Source organism: Carettochelys insculpta, chromosome 26 (assembly GCF_033958435.1).
Source record: "Carettochelys insculpta isolate YL-2023 chromosome 26, ASM3395843v1, whole genome shotgun sequence".
Classification (NCBI taxonomy): Eukaryota; Metazoa; Chordata; order Testudines; family Carettochelyidae; genus Carettochelys; species Carettochelys insculpta.
In genome coordinates this window covers 16985468-17006907 of record NC_134162.1, presented here as the reverse complement: position 1 = coordinate 17006907, position 21440 = coordinate 16985468, and the positions used below count along the sequence as shown (strand labels likewise).

At 41.7% G+C, this 21440-nt stretch overlaps 3 protein-coding genes across 4 annotated transcripts in view; 2 read left to right on the top strand and 1 right to left on the bottom strand.

Moving 5' to 3' along the window:
- TSPAN2 (tetraspanin 2) overlaps window positions 1-11731 on the top strand; it is a 78075-nt gene extending 66344 nt beyond the window's left edge. The window contains exon 8 of the mRNA XM_074977819.1: window positions 9103-11731. Within this exon, the coding sequence (XP_074833920.1) occupies window positions 9103-9132 (30 nt within the window). The 3' untranslated portion in view covers window positions 9133-11731. The remainder of the gene's footprint in view (window positions 1-9102) is intronic.
- Window positions 5616-21440, bottom strand: part of TSHB (thyroid stimulating hormone subunit beta) — a 15986-nt gene continuing 161 nt past the window's right edge. Inside the window, exons 2-3 of the mRNA XM_074977825.1 lie at window positions 8524-8686; window positions 5616-7333 (exon numbers count right to left, since the gene is read on the bottom strand). Of these exons, the coding sequence (XP_074833926.1) occupies window positions 7094-7333; window positions 8524-8685 (402 nt within the window). The 5' untranslated portion in view covers window position 8686 and the 3' untranslated portion in view covers window positions 5616-7093. The remainder of the gene's footprint in view (window positions 7334-8523; window positions 8687-21440) is intronic.
- LOC142002033 (uncharacterized) overlaps window positions 20735-21440 on the top strand; it is a 15629-nt gene continuing 14923 nt past the window's right edge. Inside the window, exon 1 of one of the 2 annotated variants that reach the window (XM_074977822.1) lies at window positions 20735-20769. The gene's annotated coding sequence lies outside the window, so the exon portion shown is untranslated. The remainder of the gene's footprint in view (window positions 20770-21440) is intronic. The other variant, XM_074977823.1, reaches the window with a different exon arrangement.

Genomic DNA, 21440 nt, shown 5'->3' with positions numbered 1-21440 from the left:
TGGGGGGTGCTCCCTGCCTAGTGCTGTTGGGATTTGGGGGGCTGATTACAGGGTCTTCCTGGATGACAGTGAGGGGATGGGGGTTTCCTAGGTCAGCAGGGGGGACTTTGGGGTCTGCGTGGATGGTGTTGAGGGGAAGGCAGGAGGAGCTGACAGGGTCTCCCTGCTCAGTGCTGAGGGAACTGGGGGGTGAGATTACAGCATCCCCCTCCCTGGCTCTGAGGGGGCAACAAGTGCTGGTTATGGGGTCTCCCTGCCTAGTGCATGGGGGATTATGGGGATTATGGGATTATTACTCCTCCCTGCCCAGTACTGAGGAGCAGGTGAAGGGCTCATAGGGTCTCACTGCCCACTACTGAGGGAATGGGGGAATTATGAGGTATCCCAGGATGGCAGGAGGGATTATGGGGGCTGCCAGCCTGGGGTTGAGGGGACATTAGGGTTGGGATTATGGGGCCTCCCTGCCCAGCTCTTTGGGGAAGGGGCGGTAGGGTTGATTACTGGGTTTACCTGTCCAGTGCTGAGGGGACAGGGGGAATTATGAGGGCTCCCAGAATGGCAGGGGGAAATTATGGGGTCTCCGTGGAGGCGATGAAGGGATGACAGGAAGTGGTTATGGGGTCTCCCCACGTGGTGCTGGGGGATTATGGTGTCCCCCCTGCCCAGTGCTGAGGGGACAGAGGAATTTATTATGGGATCGTATTGCCCAGTAGTGTGGGGATGGGGAGATTATGGGTCTCCCTGCCCAGTGCTATGGGGATGGGAGGGGGGATTAGGGAGACCCCCCCCCCAGGATGGTGCTGAGGGGATGGCAGGGCAATGGGGGGGATGCTGGGCTCTCACCTCAGCACTGCAGGGAGCCAGGATGTGGCTGTTGCTACTGGCTATATGTGGGATTTTCCACTTAATATCAAACTTCTCCCAGACGCAACTACTGGATGCCCAAAAAGAGCACACGCTTCATTTGGTGCATCCCAAAGAAAATGGCTGAGAAACAGAGTAGGTCTCGTGGTTCTGAAATTTTAAGAAGCAGAATTGCTGGCCCCTGTGATGTGCTCCTGTGTGAGTACAATAGCAACTCACTGATTTACACTAGTAAGTGGAAGGCCCTTTGCTAGGATTTGCATGTTCACGTGTAAACCGACACATTCTTTAGCAAGCTACATCAAAAAATCACATAGAGCAACTAGTCATTTATTTTAACAAATTTTCATTTTTAATTAAAGCTTTTTATAATAGGCCAGTGGATGGTGTGCATATAGTCTGCAAAATAATGTCGCTACAAAGTTTAGCAGTATGACAATAGTACTGTTTGACATGGATACTTTTCCTGCCCCTATTCAACAAATTCAGCTTTACCTGGAGGTGTTACTTAAAATGTGCAGGGATGCTTTTGTTGTATATCATTAATCTATCTGCAGAGAGATCGTGTCGCTCTAACTCTAGGAAATAAGGCATGGAGAGCACATCACAGCAGGGGTCTTGTGACAATAGTGATGACTGAACAAGGGCTGTGTATACCATACAAAATTTGAACAGTTCCAAAACTAGTTCAAGTTGAAAGGGAGTCTTAGATTATGTTAAGTAACTAAGTACCTGGTCCCTGCCCCTTTGCACATTGATTAGGGGTCTCACCTGTGATATGGGAAACACCCCTTTCATGTTGCCCATGTGTTTAATGAGCAGAAGGTATTTAAGGATGAAACTGCTCTCTGTCACGTGACTGCTTTAATTGCTGAGCTAAAGGATAATCTGAGGTAGGCTGCTCTTATTGAAGGTGTTCTACTTTGTATGAATTGGGTAAAGCAAGAGCAAAACACAAGAAGCCCTTGACTATGGGTGGGGGAGATTTCCTGCCCTGGTTTAAATGCTCTCTACCTGCTGAGAAGGGCCCTAGACAGGGAGCATACAGATCCTTGAAGCTGGGCCATTAGTTAACTAAGGAGTGGGGCAGCAGAGTGCTCAGAATGCCCGTGTAGGCTGCTGCCCTCAAAAGGACAAAAGCCTATTTCAAATCCTCCATCAGCCTGATAAGAATGGATTTCAAAAGGGAGTGTCTTACCTCTTCAAGCTGCTCTGCTTAATTAACTCTTAATTAGGCCAGAGCATATGGGGTACTGCAGATGCTGGTTTAATCTCTCTCTTGCTTGTTGAGGAGGATTTGAGCTCTGAGAGCTTTTCCTTGTCCCGTTGTTCCATTTTACTTCACTGTTGATTGAGCCAAAGCAATTCATGCTGAGTGCCTGCTGCCTGGTCTTACTGGTACAGTATTTATGTGCGGTGTTGGTTAAAATGGTTCTGGTTCTCCTGCAGCTAGAAAATGGGATGAAGCTGATGGTGTATTGCCTTTCCTCTTGAGGTGGCTGAATTAACTATTAAATGGTCACTGGTGCTGATGGGTCAACTCCTTCTCTGTGTTTGGTGATGAGGAAGGATTTAAGTAGTGGGTGGTTTTCCCTCTTGAAACAATTTCAGAGGGGTAAGTGTGTTGGTCTGTAGCATCACAAAAAAAAAAAAAAAGGGCAGTCCTGTAGCACCTTAAAGACCAAACAGTTTTACTTATTAAGTAATGAGCTTCTGAAAGCTCATTACCTAATAAAATTGTTAGTCTTTCAGATGCCACAGGACTGCTAGTTTCTCTTGAAATAGGGCCACTTTAATGGGGCTAGATAAGTCTTGTTCATAGCTTGGTGGCTATGGTAGCTCACTTGGGTGCTAGTAGTGCTGGCTTCATTACTTGAATACCATTAGTTTGTCCCAACAAAGAAATCTGATTGCTCCAGGAAGGCTCAAGGGAACGTTAAGGTTAGTATATGCTACTTCGTACAGACATGAATGAAACTTCCTATTGATTTGGAAAGGGGGAGGAGTATTCTGCTAGGTATATTTATTCTTCATAAAAGGCAAAAAAAAAAATTCTCTTGGCTACTGCAGGAGGCAAGACTGGCCAGACTAAGGGTCTCATGGGTGTTGCAGTCATATGTTCTCAGATAATACAAATAAATGAGACACCAACACTAGTAACTACATGGAACACAGGGCAGATAACTATTCAGTATTCAATCAGGTCAGTATATACACATGGCACTTACTTTAGGCTAGAAGGGGATTCAAACAATCAAATACACTTGCTTTCGTCGTTCTGATTATGGGGCAGAGGAGCTCATTTTGGTCTTTGCTGTCCACTAAAATAAAGCAAGAAAAGTCTTACTCCATGTATAACTGACAAGACAAGTTTTCATACAGTAGTCAGGGTTTCTTGCTTGCCTGTTTGTATAAATATGTTCAAGCCAATACTATACTTTATCATGGAAAAAAATTGATTTCCCAGTAATGAAGACATAGGTCCAATCACTAGCCAAAGGAACAAATGAAGAAAGCTACTGCTGATTAGTTGACTGTGCAAGATAGACAAATACATAATGATGAGCAATATTTTTTTCAGAAGTGATTAATGGGGGCAGTATATGACTTGGGTGAGCCATACAACTGGGAAACTTTCTTAGTTCACTGTCTACACTTCCACCTTCCTTCGAAGGAAGGATGGTAATTAGGGTGGTGGGAGTTTACTAATCAAGTGCTGCTGTGCTAGACACATGTCGGCACTCTGAAGCTGTGTCTACACGTGCACGCTACTTCGAAGTAGCGGCACTAACTTCGAAATAGCGCCCGTCGCGGCTACACGCGTCGGGCGCTATTTCGAAGTTAACTTCGACGTTAGGCGGCGAGACGTCGAAGTCGCTAACCTCATGAGGGGATCGGAATAGCGCCCTACTTCGACGTTCAACGTCGAAGTAGGGACCGTGTAGACGATCCACGTCCCGCAACGTCGAAATTTCCTGGTCCTCCATGGCGGCCATCAGCTGGGGGGTTGAGAGATGCTCTCTCTCCAGCCCTTGCGGGGCTCTATGGTCACCGTGGGCAGCAGCCCTTAGCCCAGGGCTTCTGGCTGCTGCTGCGGCAGCTGGGGATCCATGCTGCAGGCACAGGGTCTGCAACCAGTTGTCGGCTCTGTGGATCTTGTGTTGTTTAGTGCAACTGTGTCTGGGAGGGGCCCTTTAAGGGAGCGGCTTGCTGTTGAGTCTGCCCTGTGACCCTGTCTGCAGCTGTGCCTGGCACCCTTATTTCAATGTGTGCTACTTTGGCATGTAGACGTACCCTCGCAGCGCCTATTTCGATGTGGTGCCGCGCAACGTCGAAGTTGAACATCGACGTTGCCAGCCCTGGAGGACGTGTAGATGTTATTCATCGAAATAGCCTATTTCGATGTTGCTACATCGAAATAAGCTATTTCGATGTTGGCTTCACGTGTAGACGTAGCCTGAAGTTGCTGCAGGGGGGAATTTGCTTAATGAAGTACTAGATATGCACAGCAGCACTTCATTAGTAAATTCCCAACACCCTAATTACCATCCCTCCTTCGAATGAAGGTGGTAGTGTAGACACAGCCGTGATGTACATGTTAAAATATTTTTGCCCAGATCAAAGATATTTAGGCTCCTAACTTCCACTGATTTCAGTGTTGTGGAGGGTGCTGGAAGTTTGACTTCTTAGGGGGTCTAAGACCTCCCATATTTAAAATACGTTCTTAGTTTTTAATAGATTAGAAGAAATAGTTCTGAATTAGATAAACATGCTGCTGCTGTAGGTTTTTTGTTTTTTTTCCTCCCTCATGAAAGCTGAATGTGTAGAGGGAAAAATGTTGTGTGCACAGTGGTAGCATGAGCATTAAATGACATTTGAGAACATGGTAACACAAACAATCTATATTGTCTTCTATTTTCCGGAAATTTGAGTGGAAGGAGGGTCCCTCTTCCTTCCCGAAACTGCAGTTTGTCATTGCTCCTCTCTTTGGTATACCCCAAGTCACTTTCTAAGCAAAAGGCGAGTTCCTTGTGAAGCTTTCCCAGTCTGACAGGTTTTCATCCTAACTCCTCATTCCATGGAAATATTGAAACAGAACCTGCAAGAACCATTGACCTAGAGAGGACCTAAGGAACAAATGGCAACTCATACTGATCTATTTATCCCCTTAGTGAAGCTGGGATTCCTAATAATCTGTTACTAGTCGACTAAAGTTAATGTATCCCTGCACTGGCTGGTCAGTATTGCACTCCAGTTAATGGGATGCTGCATGTCTCTTTTTCATAGTGTTTCTTGGCATCCTTTTGCATTGAGTCAGACTTCTGACACCAAAAACAGTGCAGTACAGGAGCCTGTGTATTGTTAGGCTGTGTCTACACTTGCATTCCCCTTTTGAAAGAGGCATGCAAATGAGGGAAATCAAAATGCAAATGAGTGGAAGATTTAAATATCTGGTGTCTGATTTGCATAGTCTTCTTTGGAAAGAAGAAAAGCAGTGTAGATGCAGCTGTCTTGAAAGTGAACCCCATCTTCGAAAGCATCCTCCTTCCCATTTTTATGGGAGGAAGAGTTCTTTCAAGGATGGGGTTTACTTTTGAAAGAGCCACATCTACACTGCTTTTCTTCTTTCAAAAGAAGCTTTTTTGAAAAAATATGCAAATGAGGCACCAGATATGTAAATCTGCACCTCATTTGCAGTTTGGTTTCCCTCATTTGCATGCTTCTTTTGAAAGAGGAATGCAAGTGTAGACACAGCCCTTGTGTGTGTGGGAATGTCTCCCAGTGGCAGTGCTAAGATTCTAGGAGAGAGAAATCTGTGTCTTTGAAATGACAATTGGACAGTGGACTTTTCGGAGGGTAGTATGATCAGATGTTGGGATAGTTGATTTGGAACTTCAATAAATGGTGGCATTTAATGGCATAGATTAAAGACTTCAGTCTTGCATGGATGTTAATGACGTGATGTTTGAGGTATATTTCTTTTTAGTGAAGAGAACGTGAATGACATTTTCTAATGGGTTTGGAGCCATATCTGTCTCTTAGCCACACTTGATTATCCAGTCACTAAGTTAGAAAGGTCTGTTTTGGTATTTGGTATTTCTTTGTTCTCTCTTCCACCAACACTGTTTCATTAATTCACTTATTAGAATTAATGGGGGACAGAAAGATATAGCTTATAAATAGTCACAGTTCACAACTTAGAGCAGTTCCGTGTAAAGAAGGTGGTTGCTTTGTTGACTGCTAAAAACAGAAGCCTTTTCTGACTATACATGCGTAGAAGGCCAACCACCCTAAACAGGGTGAAATTCACTCTGTATGAGACCTTTGTTTCACTTATAATATGGGTTCCAGAGTGAGTCTTCAGAGGGTTTGCAAGCTTGTAAAGCTATGATTATTCATCAGAGACCAAGGTATAGCTACAGTTTGTTAGCATAATTCCCTACCTACTTGAACTTCTCAGCAATTAGGAGATATTTCCTCTTTTAATAGGCCACCTTTTTTTTTTTTTTGACCACATGTGCCTCATGTGTCTGATCCACATTTCATATAATCTGTACAAGGCAAACTTAAACAGAAGGCTCAACATAAATGATGGTGAGGCTATAAAGCACAACAAACTCAGGTTCCTCCAGTCAGCTGGGGAAGGGGGTTTCTCAGCACATATTTTTGATTCTGGACATCCTACCACCAGATGTTAAAAGGCATGGAGATTGAGCTTGCACATGGCAGCACATTACACATGGGAAGAGTCATCTTTCAGACAGACAGTACCCATATTGTGTAAATGAATGTCAGCACCTGAGAGCAAAAAAGGGGACTTTGCAATGTCCCAGTCTATAAAGCAGCAAGGGGCAAGGAACATATCCAAAACAATCACAGTTGGGAGATGAGCCTCATGATAACCCAGCAGCAGGTCACGACATATTAGATCATCCAGCAGGCAAGAGCTCATACCCTAAACAAGGCCGAATTCCTCCCTGCGCTTCCATGGGCAACTTTTATCCTCCTTGCCTCCTTTCCCTTCTAACAGTGCCCTCCGATGTTGCAGTTTTGTCCTGTCAGAGTGATACAACAGTAACTTTGCTAGGATTCCTTTATATTAAAAAAAACTCTACAGAGCAATTTGCAGATCTGTTTTGAAATACAATTTTATTCATGATTCAGTTACAGACCACCACTAGCTAACTGTGGGGCAGAAGATTTGTTTCTCCCTCATTCAGTAAGAAGGTCACACATTATAGGACTTCTGTGGTTTAGTGCAATAGTCTCTCCTCACTGTCTCATGAATGCAGTCACTGTAATCAGTATTACATTTACCACACTTGCAGCTCATTGCCACTGGGTAAGAGTAGGGGATGGTGTGTCGTGGACAGCCAGGGAGTACCACTGTTCTGTAGACCATATCTTTATATGTGCATACATCCTGAGAGATGGCACTTTTGAGGAGCAGTTTCTTACCATTGCTGTCCTACCAAAAAAAAAAAAGAAAAAAAGGTGTTACTCTGTTTTACTGAAAGGTAAATAGGTGTCTCAGTGATTCATGACCTCCCTGTGTTGTTCCAATTGTGTTTGGAAGGCAGGCACCATTTCCTGCAGGCTGTAATGATGACATTTTAAGTGTAGTTCTGAGAGCTCTCGCTGAAAATCTTCATGTGAACAGTCTACAGATCTCAGCGTAAATTTCTACATTGGGCTGCATCAACTTCCTGCCCCAGGGGTAATGCCACATGTGACACCAGAGCTCTAAGATCTCCGTGGACTGCCTATTGGTTTAAGGATAGAATTTTAGGCAGGTCCAACCCTGCCTTACAGCCAGCACCTATGTGAGAGAAACCTTTCTCCCCACACTGTACCACCACCACTCTGATCAGTGAATTGACTTACCAGCTGCACATGTGATGAGACAGAAGTTATTGAAAAAAATTCACTTACTAATTTAAAAAAAATCTATCCCTCATTAAGTGAGAGAAGAACCTATTTTTAATACTAACTCCCAAAGCTATAGGAGAAAAAGCTGTTGCAAGGTAACAGCAACTGACAGTCTTCTGCAGCATTTTTGCTATAGGCACCAGATATATCAGACTTGGCTACTCTCCACACTGCCTTCCCTTCTGAACTGACTTGCCAAATGTGGCCCGTGTCTACACAGGCACAAATCTTCGAAACAGCCATATTTTGAAGATTACTAATGAGGCGCTGAATGGAATATTCAGAGCCTCATTAGCATGTGGACGCTTCTGGCCATGGCACTTTGAAACCACCGCTTTTGAAAGCGCGTGGCTCAGCACAGCTACACAGGGGTCCTTTTTGAAAGGACCCACACCTTTCAAAATGCCCTTATTCCGATCAGTGAGCGCTGAGCTGCGTGCTTTTGAAAGTAGCGCTTTCGAAGCGCCGTGGCCAGAAGCATCCTAATGCTAATGAATATTCAGTTCAGTGCCTCATTAGTAATCTTCAAAATGGCTATTAGCATGGCTGTTTTGAAGATTTGTGCTCGTATAGACACACCCGTGGTGTTAGTTTCTATTTGTAAATAACATAAAAAATTAATAGTTTTGTCCTGCTAGTTTTCTAAGGGAAGTAATGAGCTCACCTGTTCCTAATAAAAAAGTGGGCACAATAGGAGCACCCCCCTTAGAACAAAATAGCATCTTGTACCCGTGTCATGCAGAATCCAGCACAGATGGTAGTGTTGATGGCTAGGCAGTAGGTACATTCTCTCTTCTCCACATGGATGATATACTGAATCGGAGCACAAGAAGACACTGCCTGCCCAAAAGCCAGGCCAAAGAGAAGGGACATCAGAAAGATGGAAGTCATGCTAGATAAAACAAAATATCAAAGGAGAAAAGCATTAGATGTGACCTCCTGCCATGCTCTAAAGAGTCCCTGGGAAGCCAGTTGAGTTATTCACAGAAGGGAAAACACAAATTGTATCTAGAAAGAACCAGAAGAAGTTCCACTATCCCGTCCTTTATTTGCAGTAGCACTGACTGCTGTCAGAGGCAGGGTGCCAACACATGGAGCAATGAAAAAAAATTCCATGTCCCCTTCTTTCTCTTAACATCATATTACACACAGATTTCAGTTGAATGAGTTCTAAACTGCTGATACAGTAAAATAGCAGGAAGTTTCTTCAACACTCTCTATTAAAGGATCTGATAATGTGACACATGAAAGAAACGATGCGCTCTAGAGTTCCAACATAAAACCCAAAATAATCTCATTGGTTTTAAGATAATTCTCTTAAGAAAGCAAGTCCTATAAAATGGTGAAAGGATGAAGAGAAATGGCTGTGTGGACGGACTGCATCATCACATTTCTGATCCTCCAACTGGCAGTGTTAATTGTAGGCCCATTGACAGAAGCTGGAGAGAGAGACACACAGCCAATAATCAAGTAGCATTCTTTTAAGTGACAACAAGCGACACAATATCAATCAAGAGTTCATATCAGCTAACCGACTTCATCTACCACTACCATTGATCTTTCCCATACATGCGGTGGAATCTCTAAAATGAAGCTTTCATTAGTTCCAGGGCTTGCTTACAGCCTCCAAAGTACAAAGTTGAACTTACAGTGTCTACAAATATATGGACATCACACTCTGAATTCTCTCAGCTTCCAATTTCCCCAGCCAAAGCCATTATGTTGTCCAGTTTACAACATCCAGTAGCTACAACAATGCTGCACCTGCAAAGACCAACCTGTTGGCAGCTGAATCTTTCCTCAGTATAGGAGCCTGAGTCTGCATTGAGGAGTGGGAGAGGCTGTGACCCAGCACAAGCTCTCACTGTATTTTATACTCTCTGAGCTAATACCAGGCTGAGCTTACTGTTTATATAATTGCATGTGAATTGCTGCTTTCTTATCTCAAACCTATCTATTAAAAATTCATAATAAACTATAAAGCAAATGTAATTGGAACAATTATATCCTCACCATGGAAACTGGAACTGGAAAGCTAATTACTATAACACTTCTTTTCCTCTAAGCCTTTTAAATCAAGTGTTGCTTTAAAAAAGATGTTATTGATGAGTTCACTAACTACATAAGACAGTAACATCACAAAAAAGGCTACCATGGGCATATAGCTAAAACTGCATATTTGGAACTGGGGGGATGCTATAGGAATTACAGATATGTATTTATCCTCAATTGTTTATTTTGGGACACAATTTAATTCTGGTTCCCACTGGCTACAGTGTGACTGGAAACCAGACAGACATAACCAAGAGGGGCAGCATGCACAAAAAGGGCTAGAGTCACAAAGCAACTTGGGTGTGATAACACAGAGTGCCACTCTGTGTTAACTCTCATATGCCTAGAAAATCAGTGGGATTTACGAAGGCTAAGCTAAGCACTGAAGTTCCCTGTACAATGAGTGGGGAGAGACAGGCATCTCACCTAGCCATTGGGAGATATCAAGAAGAGGGTATCTCCTAAGCTCTGCTCCACTCTGTAAATTCAGCAGTTTGCTTAGCTGGAGATTTCAGCTGCAGACTCTTTTGGTTAGGTGTCTGCACCACTTTTGCAAGGAGATGCATCCTCATAACTTTTAGCAAGTGATTAGAGTATTCACTTGCAAAGTTGAAAGACTTTCAGCTCAAGCTACTCTTCTGCCTGAGGGAAGAAAGGATCTGCCAACCTTGATAACAATTTTTGGACCTCTGTGCTTTATATATTGAGTCTGTTCTGGTAAGGCTATGATCTGAACAAGTGGGTCTGTCCCGTGAAACCTCATCATCTATATTATTTTGTTAGTCTTTAAAATGCTACATGAGTGTTTTTTTGTTTGATAAATGACCAAGATACTCTAATATGGGTCCCCCTGCATCTGTCCTGTTGAAGCTGTACCACAGTAAATAAATAGTCGTTTGGCCAAAGAAAGAAAGAGCCCAAGCGTGAGAATGAGAACGCTATTTGGGAGACCCAGGATTGTCTCTCTGAGCCAATGACTTAAAAAATCTTCACAATGGAACAGATTCAACAGCAAATAATGATAAAGTCCCACATCAGGCTTGCCCAGTGAGAAGGCAAGACTATGGGCCTACATTTTTATAGGTGCACAACAGCTTGGTCCTAGGCCTTTGGATATCTAAGACCAAGAACAATGCATGAACTGGGGAAATACAGGCGTTCCTCTGCCAAATTTGCAGGCACATAGAACAGGCTTGCTGCAGAAATCTTGGTGCCATGTCACTTGTTTTCTCCTTAGACCTTTGCTGGTTTTTACTCTAGCATCCCAGACACTCCCTCAGTAACCATTATATGCTGTTAAATTTCATAAATCTGATCCCAAACATATTACATAGCAATAGCCCACTTCTCCATTTACATGGAATGAGAAATATAATTAAAATTAACTCGACTTTGGTGAGCACACAGACACTGTGAGTTGAAGAGGAGAGATCCAGTTAGCTGACATTAGTGCCAAGCTACTCCGCTTGCTGGCCCATTAGGTTATCTGACTGACATGACCAGACTGCAGCACAGGTCTCGTACTGGGTAAGTCCTGCAGTTATACCATATCAGGGAAAAAAACTTTATGCTACCCACCCTCCCATTTTCCAGTGGTCTCTAATAATGATTATCTTTATATAACGTGTCAGGTATTATGTATGACTGTTTCTGGCTTAAGGATATAAATGCAGTATTAATTGTACTCTCAGTAACAGCTGTCCATGCTGCCTCAGCTTATAATACTGATATTATGCTATTATTATTTAACTCTTTCATGTCCTGATATAATGAAAATGTAACTAGATGTACTGTTTGTATGAAGTATGTTTATTTTATCCATGAACATAACTCTTCAGTCTCAGGGAATAATCTGAAGAAGTGGGTCTGTCCCACGAAAGCTCATCACCTAATAAATTACTTTGTTAGTCTTTAAAGTGCTACATGACTGCTTATTTTGTTTTGAGTGAAAAAGTTTGTCTCTGAGAGAATCAAATATTTATAAGCATGCATGAGGAAACTGGCAGTGCCTGTATACTGCAGCATACGTGCACCATTCCAGAGTGGGCCAGAGAGGGTCCCTGATGGGTATCCCTGAGGGAAAAGCTTGCAGGGCCATTGCGTGTGGTTAGCACAAACACAATGGAATGGACACAAATAAGCATACAAAGGAGAGAATGTATTTCCTCCAAAATGTGGTCAAGAGGAACATAAAATCCAAAGCCTGAACTGACACCCTGTCCTATCCAAAGTCCCTCTTCTAATCCTGCACAAGACGGAGCACTACATCTGACACCAGTCACCTTCCCAGCCTACCTGCAAAGGGTGCAGGTGAGAAACATCTTTTGGGTTTCACCCACCATTCACAAAGTCCTTCAAATGCAGGACCCCAGGCTGTGGGGGTTGTATGTGTATCTCTTGATCCTGATATGACAAACCAAATGGGTAAGAAATTAATGTGCCCTCACCATATTACATGCTGTTTATATTTAGCACAAGCAAACACAAGACAACCCCAAACAGAAAGGTATAAGCTTGATACTTTAAGAGGGATATAATTTTCCAACTTTTAATGTGTGTGAAACTGGGAGAGGATCTTCAGACACAAAAATATGAATAAAAACTGGTAAATGCCTAAGAAGAGCTCCATTATATATATCTAAAAGAGCCACAGTTCTACAATCACAAAAGAGGAAAAATTGTGATAAAAGCCTATTCTGGTTAAGATGAGAATTAAAAGCAGCCATTAGAAATACATAAACAAATGAAAAAAGGGAAATCAAGTGGGAATCAATTTATATTGGAGGTAATAAAGTGCAGAAATTATACAAGGGAAGCTAATGATATCAGGGGAAAATCCCTGACTGACAGGGCCAAGGACAACATGGAGTTCTATTTTAAGTGTGGAATGAAAGAAATCTTTACAATGGTACAGACCCATTCCTGGATGGAGACCTTACATCTGTTGATATAAATGCAGAAAATGCAGAACTATTCAATAAATAATTCTGTTCTGCATTTTGAAAGATGCATGATGTACTAGAATCATATGACGATTGAGTACTTCCAGACCCACAGCAACCGAGGAAAAAGGCTAAACAGCATGTATTGGGGATAAATATTTTTAAAGAAGCAGGTCTGGATAACTGGTGCCCAAGAGTCTTAAAAGAGGACTGAGGAGATCTCTGATCTACTAATGATAAAGAAATTTTGGACTACTAGGGAAACTCTAGAAATCTGGAAGAATGCTCATGTTGTAACAGTATCATAAAAGTAAAGCGAGATGACTCAGGTACCCAGTCATGTAGATAGTCTCACAGCAATCCTGGGAAAAATGACTGAAAAGCTGTTACAAGGTTTGAGCAATAAAGCAATAACCTACTTAATTAATTGCAGTCCACACTGTCTTAGGGAAAACAGGCCAAATAAGGTTTGACAATTTTTTATTAGATTATACATTTAATCAATAAAAATACAGTAGAACCTCAGAATTAGAAACATCTTAGGAACAGAGGTTGTTCATAACGCTAAAATGTTCATACCTGAACAAAACACAGTGGACTCTTTCAAAAATTTGCAACTGAATATTAACTTAATACAGCTTTAAAGCTTTCTTCTGAAGGAAAATGCTGCTCTTAATTATCTTAATTTAAATGAAACAAGCACAGTTTCCTTACCTCATCAAATATTTTAGACTTCCCTTTTTTTTGTAGCTTAATACTATACTGTATTTGTTTCCCTTCCCCTGCCTTCCCTAGTAGTCCTGAATGACAGTGTTCCAATTTACCATGTACTTGTAAAGAACCAATTATGTCACAAGTTCAAGACTGCCTATAAGCCTTGTGAAAACAGTATAATAGATCCAGGGAGGCTCTGCCTCTCTTGGTGCGGCTGTGGTCATTAGACCTCTGCATGTGGGATTTGGTGACCAAGTTTTTCTTTTGTTAGACCCCACGCTGATTCTGTGGCGGCTGAGGAGGCATGTGCTATTCAGCTTTGTGGGAAGCTGGGTAACAAATACCACCTCCTCAGCTACCTTGAAATGTGCACAGGACATAGCAAAAGTATGTACAAAGAGGTGCTTTTTCCAGTGGTAGCTTGGCTTTGGAGAGGGAAGGCAAGGCTTCAGCTGGCCTGATGTTCCTGCAGGTAGGTAGGCAGGGAGCCTCAGGCTCCTCCATGTAGGCAGAAGTTGGGTCCAGGGCTTCACCTGGCCCAGAGTACCTCCAGGCTGAACAGGTGGAGTGTTCCAGGCTTCAGCCAGCCTGGGCTCCTTCAGGTGGGGGAATAAGGAGAGGACAGGTGATCTCAGGGCTCCAACTGCCTTGAGAGGGGAGTAGGGGAACAGCCTCCCCAAAGGAGGCTCCACCTACAGCCTATGGACAGTATCATAGAAGAGTAGGACTGGAAGGGACCTCGAGAGGACATCGAGTCCAGCCCCCTGCCCTCATGGCAGGACCAAGCACTTTCTAGACCATCCCTGAAAGCCATCTATCTAACCTCTTCTTAAATATCTCCAGTGATGGAGATTCTACCACCTCCCTTGGCAATTCCTTCCAGTGTTTGATCACCCTGACAGTTAGGAACTTTTTCCTAATTTCCAACCTGAACCTCCCCTGCTGCAATTTAAGTCCATTGCCTCTTGTTCTATCCTCAGAGGCAAGGAAGAACAAGTTCCCTCCCTCTGCCTTATGACACCCTTTTAGATACCTGAAAACTGCTATCATGTCCCCTCTCAATCTTCTCTTTTCCAAACTAAACAAGCCCAATTCTTTCAGCCTTTCTTCATAGGTCATGTTCTCTAGACCTTTGATCATTCTCGTTGCTCTCCTCTGGACCCTCTCCAATTTCTCCACATCCTTCCTGAACTGCGGTGCCCAGAACTGGACACAATACTCCAGCTGAGGCCTAACCAGCGCAGAGTAGAGCGGGAGAATGACTTCTCGTGTCTTGTTCACAACACACCTGTTAATGCATCCTAGAATCAAGTTTGCTTTTTTTGCAACAGCATCACACTGTTGACTCATATTTAGCTTGTGGTCCACTATAACCCCCAGATCCCTTTCCGCTGTACTCATTCCTAGGCGGTCCTTTCCCATTCTGTATGTGTGACACTGATTGTTCCTTCCTAAGTGGAGCACTTTGCATTTGTCCTTATTAAACTTCATCCTGTTTACCTCAGACCGTTTCTCCAGTTTATCCAGATCCTTTTGAATTATGACCCTATCCTCCAAAGAAGTTGCAACCCCTCCCACCTTGGTATCACCTGCAAACTTAATAAGTGTACTTTCTATGTCAATATCTAAATCGTTAATGAAGCTATTGAACAGAACCAGTCCTAAAACAGACCCCTGCAGAACCCCTCTAGTTATACTTTTCCAGCAGGATTGAAAACCATTAATAACTACTCTCTGGATACGGTTATCCAGCCAGTTGTTCACCCACCTTATAGTAGCCCCATCTAAGTTGTATTTGCGTAGTTTATTGATAAGTATATTATGTGAGACCGTGTCAAATGCTTTACTGAAGTCTAGGTATACCACATCCACCACTTCTCCCTTATCCACAAGGCTCGTTATTCTATCAAAGAAAGCTATTAGATTGGTTTGACATGATCTGTTCTTAACAAAGCCATGCTGGCTGTTCCCTATCACCTTACCACCTTCCAAATGCTTGCAGATGATTTCTTTAATGACCTGCTCCATTATCTTTCCTGGCACAGAAGTTAAGCTGACTGGCCTGTAGTTTCCTGGGTTATTCTTGTTCCCCTTTTTATAAATGGGTACTATATTTGCCCTTTTCCAGTCTTCTGGAATCTCTCCCGTTTCCCACGATTTTCCAAAAATGAGTGCTAAAGGCTCAGATACCTCTTCTATCAGCTCCTTCTATCAGATTCCAGGATGCATTTCATCAGGCCCTAGTGATTTGCAGACATCTAATTTTTCTAAGTACATTTTAATTTGTTCTTTTCTTATTTCAATTTCTAAACCTACCCCTTTTTCACTAGCATTCTCTATGTCAGGCATTCCTTCAGATTTCTCAGTGAAGACCGAAACAAAGAAATCATTAAACATCTCTGCCATTTCCAAATTCCCTGTTACTGTTTCTCCCTCCTCACTGACCAATGGCCCTACCTTCTCCTGGGTCTTCCTCTTGTTACCAATGTATTTGTAAAAATCCTTCGTTTCCCTTTATGCTTGTAGCTAGTTTGAGCTCATTTTGTGCCTTAGCCTTTCTAATCTTGCTCCTGCATGCTCGTGTTGTTTGCCTATATTCGTCCTTTGTAATTTGTCCAAGTTTCCATTTCTTATACGATTCCTTTTTCATTTTGAGATCATGCAAGATCTCCTGGTTAAGCCAAGGCAGTCTTTTGCCATGTTTTCTATCTTTCCTACGCAGCAGGATAGCTTGCTTTTGGGCCCTTTAATAATGTCCCTTTGAAAAACTGCCAACTCTCCTCAGCCATTTTACCCCTCAGTTTAGCTTCCCATGGGACCTTACCTACCAGCTGTCTGAGTTTACCAAAATCTGCCTTCCTGAAATCCATTATCTCTATTGTACTGTTTTCCCTTCTACCCTTCCTTAGCTGTTAGCTAACAATGTTAACACACTTTGAAAAGATGGTACAGACATACACAGACCTTTCAAATAACTAGGTAAGCATAGGAATACACAGACCTCACATAAAATAAGAAGGGAACAATACAATAATGGATGAGGATATTCTGTTTGAACTATAAAGACAGAAGCTTAAGGATGGTTAAAAATGTCTGGAATGTAATACGTAACTTTTTGGGATCAGTGTACAAAAGGAGAAGTGATAGGAAGATCAGCTTTGCAGTGGGCTGGAGGACAATAAGGTATTTTTCAAGCAAATACCTTGTCATAGGCATTCATGTGCTAGTCAGTGAACCTACAGCTTGGTGTGCAGGGTTCTGATACTGTGCCTTTTCGATGAACCTGCTCCACTGTACTAAACCTGTCATCTTTGAGTAACATTGAGGTGAGCTGAATCAACAATCTACACTAGTGCAAAATACACAGATGCTCCAAGAACAGTTATACTAACCCCACTTAACAGTTGGCAATTGGGCATCACCATCAAAAAGAGGCTATTTCTAGTGAGGTTCCAAAAGGACTTGTTTTAGGCCTACTCTTTTCACCAATTTCATCAATGATCTGGAATTAAAAGTTAAAAAAAAAAAATTCAAATAAAATTTACAGATCATACTCAGTGTTATGGAATGGCAAATAATGATGAAGACAGAACCTTTATACAGAGCAATTGGGATCACTTGCAAAGTTGGTGTCATTCAAATAAATGTTTTAGTACAGCCAAACACAAGGTGAGAAATCTAGCAAATGTCTCCTGTAGCATGAGGGAGGTCTGTTCTTGGAAAGCAGGAGATGCAGTGAACAAACAATGCAACATAAACTCTCAATTTGACGCTGCAGCAAAAAAGGCTAATGTGACCTTTGGATGTATAAACAGGGAGCATAGGTAGGAATAAGGAAATGATTTGATGGCTCAAAGCTGAAGCTGGGGGTGGCAGGGAGAATCAAATGAAAATAAGGCATACTTCTTTTATGGGGAGGATGCTAAACCACTGGAACAAATTACCAATGGAAATGGTAGATACTTCATTACTTTGTGTCTTTGTATCAAGACTGGATGCCTTTCTGGAAGTTATGATAGCTTATATTCTGCTATTGGGCTCCATGCAGGGATAATGTGGTAAAATTCTGTGACGTGTTATCTAATCTGTCCTGTATCTAATGGCCTTGACCTCTGTGACTAATTGCAGTCCTATAGGGAACTCACAGAACCTGGTGTGGTGCATAAAGAGCAGTGCAGCATAATTCATCATTGTGCATGGTGGTAGTTTTCTGGTATATTTGTTCACTGCATCTTAAAGTCCTAATTAGTAACTTTTTCGCTCTTGCAGCTTGTGCTCTATCTTCTGCCTGTGCCATTGAGGTACCTGAGGCCTCATCAGACAGGATGTCTGCCATTTTTTCCAATGACTTACACAAGCTATTAAACTAGTAGAGTGCAGCCTTCCCTTTCACCCTGGGCCATTCTCTAATCTTAGGGCTTCTCTCACACTGCAGCTCGTTCCCTGTCTGACTGCCTTCCTGATTCCTGCTACAATGATTTAAGTGCATTTCCTTTAAGTGCACAAGGCTGCTTTTGCAAGCATTTCCCTGAATAGTCCAGTTAGAGTCTAGAATCTACTAAGACTCCTGTAGATCCATTTCTCCTGGCCCACTGTCAACTTGGTGCTGGCTCAGTTATACAGATTCCCAACATGTCACTGCAGCCTTTAAGCTGTCAGCTGCATTCAGAGACAGACTGTGAATTATTTATCTCTAGCCTTTCTGCTAACCAAAACAATTAGTTTTCTGACATCAGTAATCTACATTTTCATAAAGTGAAACCCTCTGTGATGCTGCTACACAAGAAATGTTTTGGGTGATCACAATGGAAAGAACCAATAAAGGATAAAAATATATGTTATTCAGTAACAGAGATAGCCATGTTAGTATCCTAACACACATCATCCTGTTATTCAAGATTGTCAGATTCTGATAGGCCAGAGACTTTCTATATGCAAATTGGTATTCCCTGAATCATTTGGCAACAATTACAACAGAGATCAATGCCTCATGTCAAGACAGAATCAGGAACGACAATGTCAGGTTGAAGGCAGATGGAAAGTTCGCTTCACAAGAGGAGGCAACGATGAAACCTGTGTGTTAGGAATGTAGCCCATGAACCAGTGTGAGTACATCTGTTCTTCATACTATAGTTAGGATTCTGCGGTTTGGAATTTAAAAAATCTCCATGTTTGCAGATAATGTTGGAATTGGAGACAAAGTCAACATTTTAGAACAAGGAAGCTTAATCCAAATGTACTGGTATAGTTTAGGTGGCTGAGCAGAAGCAACATGTCAGAAGCAGGACCACAATTATTATGGGAGAATCATTGCCAGTATCATCCCAATACAGTGCTCCACCGACAAAGTAGGAGCGTAACAGAGATATTAGCTTTCACAATTAAAATGTTTGTGGCTGATGAATTTTCAAAGTTCATTTGTCCATTGCAGGCTCTCAGTGTAATCTCTTCATTTCCTTCTAGCTCTAATCTTTTGTAATCAAAGATTCAGAGATCAAAGTTATGCTCCTCCATTTCCAGGATTAGCTGCAGTATGTACGGCTTTTCCAACCAAGGATTTCAACACTAATACTCTCTCTTTGCTGCACAGCATATGATAACTATCTCCATTTAGTTATTGAAAATACAACATAATCCGCTTAATTACTGTGTATGCAGAACAGAGCACCGTATGCAGCCAGAATGATTGGAACTGGGGTTTTAATGTTGTCTACCCAACTTTTCTCCATTGATCACAACTAATTTTAGTATGTATTTAGACCTGCTATAAATAGTCTATTTGTGCTGTGCATAAATCTTTCTATGGAGAAGGCAGAGTCTGTGAAGTTCTATTGCTCTCATGCATTAATCTCAAGATACTTGCAGTTTGACCCCCTCTTTTCACAAAAGCCATAGAACTCTGTGTGCATTTGTGTTTAGAGAGGTCAGGACACTACATTGTCTCAAGAACAACCTGGTAGTACCAATGAATGTTCCTCTCTCCTTCAGAACTAGAAATCAGAGGCAGATACAGCTACTAGGGGCCAGGATTGCTCCTAACTCTTTGATCTGCTATCTTGCCCTCATATACAACTGGGAATCTTGCAGAAAATGACTGCAGAATTTATCCCTGAAGACTCCTTGTAATCCATGCCTCCTGTCTTTATATTAACCATCTAATATCTTCACAAGATGGGGCTCATCTGTAATTGGTCGTGGCCCACCTTTCGGTTGCAACATGGGTTGATTGGCCTTGCAGACCCACATGAATTATTTCACAACCTGTGGGAAGCAAACATCCCATCACAGTATGAAAAAGAGCAAAATTTCCCTGTGAGAGGCTTCATGACTTCTAAGATTACAATATTTCTTTATTGTAGTATTCATCTGTGATGTGCCTGAGTGATACTTCCATTTATTTCCAGTTCCTGTGTGCATACTCTGTTTAGTAAGTATCACATACTCACATTTTTTTATGTTGTTTCCTCACAAAAGAGGTAGAATTATATTTGGTTTAAATGGGCAATTACATGTTTTCCATTGATTAAAAACATAAGAATTCCCAGACTAGATCAGATGGGAATCTGTGTAGTCCAGTCTCATCTCTGACACTGACCAGCACCAAATCCTACAGAGGAATGTGCAAGAATCCTTTAGTGGGTACATAGGGAGAAACCTCTCATATGCATTTTTAGGTTCTCTATGCTTCCTCCATATTCTGAGCTGAAAAGCAAATACAATTTTTTTAAATACTATCTAAAATTAACATAAGAGTGGGAAACTTACATTACTGTCTCTGTAAATCATTAAAATGCCAACTTTTATTCAAATTGGGTTTTCTTATAAAATAAGTAACTTTCCAAACTTGCCTCCAACCTGCTTTGCTATATGTAGTTAACAAACATGACACAATGTTTTTTTTTTTTGCTTTACCTTCTAGATTTCATGTGCTTCTGTTTCAAAAGTACTGCTGTTCACAAGCTGTTTTATATTCAGTGTATTATGTGAGTTGTCAAGTGACAATGTGAGAGTTAAAAATTCCCATCATTTTGTCGGCCTTTATATATTCAAATATACCCATATATGATTTTTGATACTGCTTTTCAGATGTCACATTTTGACCTAAATTACTTCTCTTCCACTTAGCCATGCATGCAAAATGGCATGTTAATGATTTACCTACCTGTGAAGGTTGCTGAAATGGTTTTTATGTTGAGTCATCAGGGTTAAGGAGATTTAGTACTTTACTTTCGCACACGTCTGAGATGTCGTCCTAAATTAGGAACTGGTAAGTTCCTTTCCTTTTCCATCCAAGATATTAATAATGCTACTGTGAAAGAGAAGAGCAGTGGCCTTTTGGCAGGAGGGCTTTTCAGAATGAAAAGGGCTGATTTAGTCCCTGAATCCCAAGTTGTTATATGCCCCAAAAAGGCTTCATGCTCTGTGATAAACCTGTGTTTCTCTCCAAGAGCTGGCATATGAGTTGGATAAAAAGGAGAAACCAGGACACTAACACTGGGCATAAACTGACTATCACTGACACTGTCCTAAACCTAAAGACATGGCATAAAGAAAGAGCTGAGAAATCTCCTTTAAAAAAAACAAACAAACAAAAAAAACCTGCTTTAAAAAAAAAAAGGCAACCAAGACTTACTTGGGTATAACACTGACACCTCAGGATGGAATGGACCCCTGGAATCCATTAGTAATGAAACTTCACAGTTCCTCGGTCTTTTTTTTTATTATTTTAATTTAAATCCTGTACCCTAATTTTTTTCAGTCCTTTTGTATTTAAAAATTTATACTAAGTATTAACTTTTGTTCTTTACTGTAAGTATCAGGCATGTGTGATAGTTTTTTCTAAAATTCAGAGCTTCTGCTTGAAGAATGGTATTGCTACTAGCAAGACGATTTAGACACCTACACCACATCTGAAGGAAAACATTTAAAGGAATCGCT